We start from the raw sequence: 3,202 nt of genomic DNA on the forward strand, positions 1-3,202 counted from the left end.
TTGTTTGTCTTCCCTGTTCCCCTCAAACATTTGTTCATTGGACCTTGCTACTGAAAAGAGAACCTTGTTACGTCAAGGATTTGGGTCATTGAAGCTTGTGCGCTTCATAGAAGCTGTTTTATATAAGTTAATTAGCAAGTTAGTTCAAATTGATATTTGTATATCTAATTATGTGTACATTTTTATAATGATTTGCAGGAACAAGTGCAACTACAAACAAGACAAGGCAACGAGCAGTTGAATAACCTACATCCCCGCAGCTACCAATGAGTGAAGGAGCGGGATACTGATGCAATTATATTCTGTCTTTCAATTAATAAGATAATTTAGAAATTTTTGAATTGTTATATTTATGCTTTTAATACAAAAATTTTGATTTCAAATTGTTATATTTATAATTTAAAAATTTTGATATATTGTGCATTATCACTTCCTAGCGGTAGGTAGATCAGATTTCTAAGTGAAACTGAAAGACTGCCACACTAACAAATGCCTGAACTCTTTTTTTTTTTGAAGCAAATGTAGTCTATATAGCAATGAAAATAAATTAATCTGATAAATTTAACTATAAAAAATAATCTATTTATATTCTCTCTCCCAAATTCATTAACGGAATCCGTTTTGATACTGTTTCCAAACCGAGAAGAGTGGATTAAGGAAATTATATCCGGTTTTGATATTAAAAATAAAGAGGAATACGTGGCGCGATTTCATTGGCTTGGCACAGGTGGCTCATATTGCCTTTGGCACAGAAGATACGGACCCCTTTCCCATAAGCACTTCTACGGCGGGGCACGTGCCCCCACCCGAAATCTCAATCAGGGCGTTTTGCGAGTGTACCAAAAACAAACATCTCCCAACTTAATCAAAGGATAAGATTCCTTCCAACATGGACGGTCATATAGTTACCGTAAGAAATCAGGGATTGCGATCCGTATGGATTTAAATTAACCAATCAGAATTCATCTATCATTTCACAAAAGGAATTCTCATTGCGATCCGCATGAATTTAAAGTAATCAATCAAAATTCATCTACCATTTCACAAAGAAATCCTCATTTTCCTATAAATATCAGTTAACCAATATCTCCAGTAATCACACAGAGTAGGAATTCTCAAGATCATCATAGTAGATTTCCAGCTAGAAATTTTTTCTAGTATTTTCAATTCAATATGTCTCAGAAGGTAGAGAAAGCAGCAGCAGTGGCTGAGAAGAAATCAGTCAAGGAGAAGAAAGTAAAGGTTCCCAAAGAGAAGAAAGAAAAGGTTTCTAAAGAGAAGAAGCCTAAATCTGATAAAGCTCCTCACCCTACTTACTTTCAGGTAAAGAATCAAAGAAACCCTAGAATTCAATTTTAATGTCAATTTCAATTTCAGTTATGTTTCTTTTTTAATAGGGTTTTCATTTATTGGTATTTTTTTATTAATTTAGGGTTTAATTTTTGATTTTGCAGATGATTAAGGAAGCTTTGTTGGCATTGAATGAGAAAGGTGGATCGAGTCCATATGCAATCGCTAAGTACATGGAAGAGAAACACAAAGATGTATTGCCATCAAACTACAAGAAAATGTTAGGTGTTCAATTGAAGAATTGTGTTGCTAATCAGAAATTGATTAAGATTAAAGCTTCTTTCAAGCTTTCTGATGCATCTAAGAAAGAGATTAAAGCCAAAGCTGTTGTTCCTAAACCAAAAAGTGAGAAATCTGTTGCTGCTGCTGATGACAAGACCAAGAAGAGGAAGAAACCAACAACATCATTATCTAAAAGTGTGAAATCTGCTACTGCTGTTGTTCCAAAATCGAAAACTACTACCGTCAAGAAATCTGAAACTACTGCTGCACCAAAGAAGAAGAAAACTGCTGCTCCTGCAAAGAAAGTTACTGCTGTTCCTGCAAAGAAAATTGTTCCTGGGAAGAAGACCAAGAGAGCTACTGCTCCTGTTAAAGCTAAACATCCTAAATCAATCAAATCTCCTGCTGCTAAGAGAGCTAAGAAGTCTACTGCTGCTTAATTAGATGCATAGAGAGCATAATTGGTGTGCGTTTTTTTCGTTGGTATTCTTGTTAAGTGAGTTTATTTAGATGTGAATGTAAAAAAATGAATTTATGAATTTCATGGATGTTTCTTTTACTGCGTTTTTGTTGGTTTATCCTGCATTCTATGATCTTTCCAAGAGTTTTTATCTGTTTAATTCTTGAACTTATTGAAGAGATCAGTCGATCTCAAATAACAAACATGGTGTACAGTTAACTGTGGATGTTTGCAGATGACCATGAAGAACTGGCAAGCCCCTTGACCTTGCTAGTAGCCAGCCTTGGGTTTGAAGTCTGTTGCCGCAACCTGCAGGATGGAAATCATGTATAGGAAGCTTCAGAAAGTCAGCCTGTATTAAATCCTTGTATATCTGCGCATTAAATTTACATTGGTATACATGAATGCTTGTTATCTTGACTTCTTTTCCCTGAAAAGCCTTTATGTTGGTATCTTTTACTTTTAGAGAGCATCCACATTGGTAGGATCTCGTTTTTAATAACTAGCCAATCTTTACCAATCTTACGTTGTGAACGAACCCTACAATTAGTGGTAGCTTGGACGCTCATACGCTTAACGGTAACCGTTGGCATTTACTACTAACGAAGATTAATCGGGACTTGATTCCGTTTATATAGTTGATTTAATCATCAAACCGGAAATAAATTTACGCAAAGTTACGTGATCATCCCAGAAAAATTGCAGGACAACTTTAAATGCATAAGGTCCATAAAGAAGAAGTGCAATGAAACTTACCCTGCTACCTTTCTAGTGAAACAAAGTTAACATGAGGAATTGGCTGATAAACACTCGTACCAGAAATGATTTTCACGAGTTCTCTTGTATAGTTGCAGTTTTAGTGTGCTACCACAGAAGAATTTCACCACTCCTCATTATAAGTTTTATTTTATACATAAAGGATCTTTGAACAAACATGATAATCACATCATAAGCATAGTTGTGTTAGGAGGGGTACCTGAAGATGCCGTTTGATTGAATCCAGGATGTCCGGCAAGAACACACGTATAGCAGAATACCTTGAGAAACTCTTAGTTTCTCCTTCTTGACCTTTTGTATAATGAATAATGAAAATTCTTGAAACAATACTGATGGTTATTGAGTTTCGTAGAAGGAGGACCAAGGTTCATAGGATTTATAATTAACATTCAA

General features: G+C 35.2%; 1 protein-coding gene across 1 annotated transcript; it reads left to right on the top strand.

The window, feature by feature from the left end:
* Positions 1 to 1,015: 1,015 nt before the first annotated feature.
* On the top strand, positions 1,016 to 2,134 carry LOC113328482 (histone H1-like). The gene is made up of 2 exons (XM_026575568.1): positions 1,016 to 1,323; positions 1,455 to 2,134. The coding sequence occupies exons 1-2, from the start codon at positions 1,174 to 1,176 to the stop codon at positions 2,010 to 2,012; spliced, it is 708 nt and encodes a 235-aa protein (XP_026431353.1). The 5' UTR covers positions 1,016 to 1,173; the 3' UTR covers positions 2,013 to 2,134.
* The last annotated feature ends 1,068 nt before the right edge of the window (positions 2,135 to 3,202 follow it).

Source organism: Papaver somniferum, chromosome 1 (assembly GCF_003573695.1).
Source record: "Papaver somniferum cultivar HN1 chromosome 1, ASM357369v1, whole genome shotgun sequence".
NCBI lineage: Eukaryota > Viridiplantae > Streptophyta > Magnoliopsida > Ranunculales > Papaveraceae > Papaver > Papaver somniferum.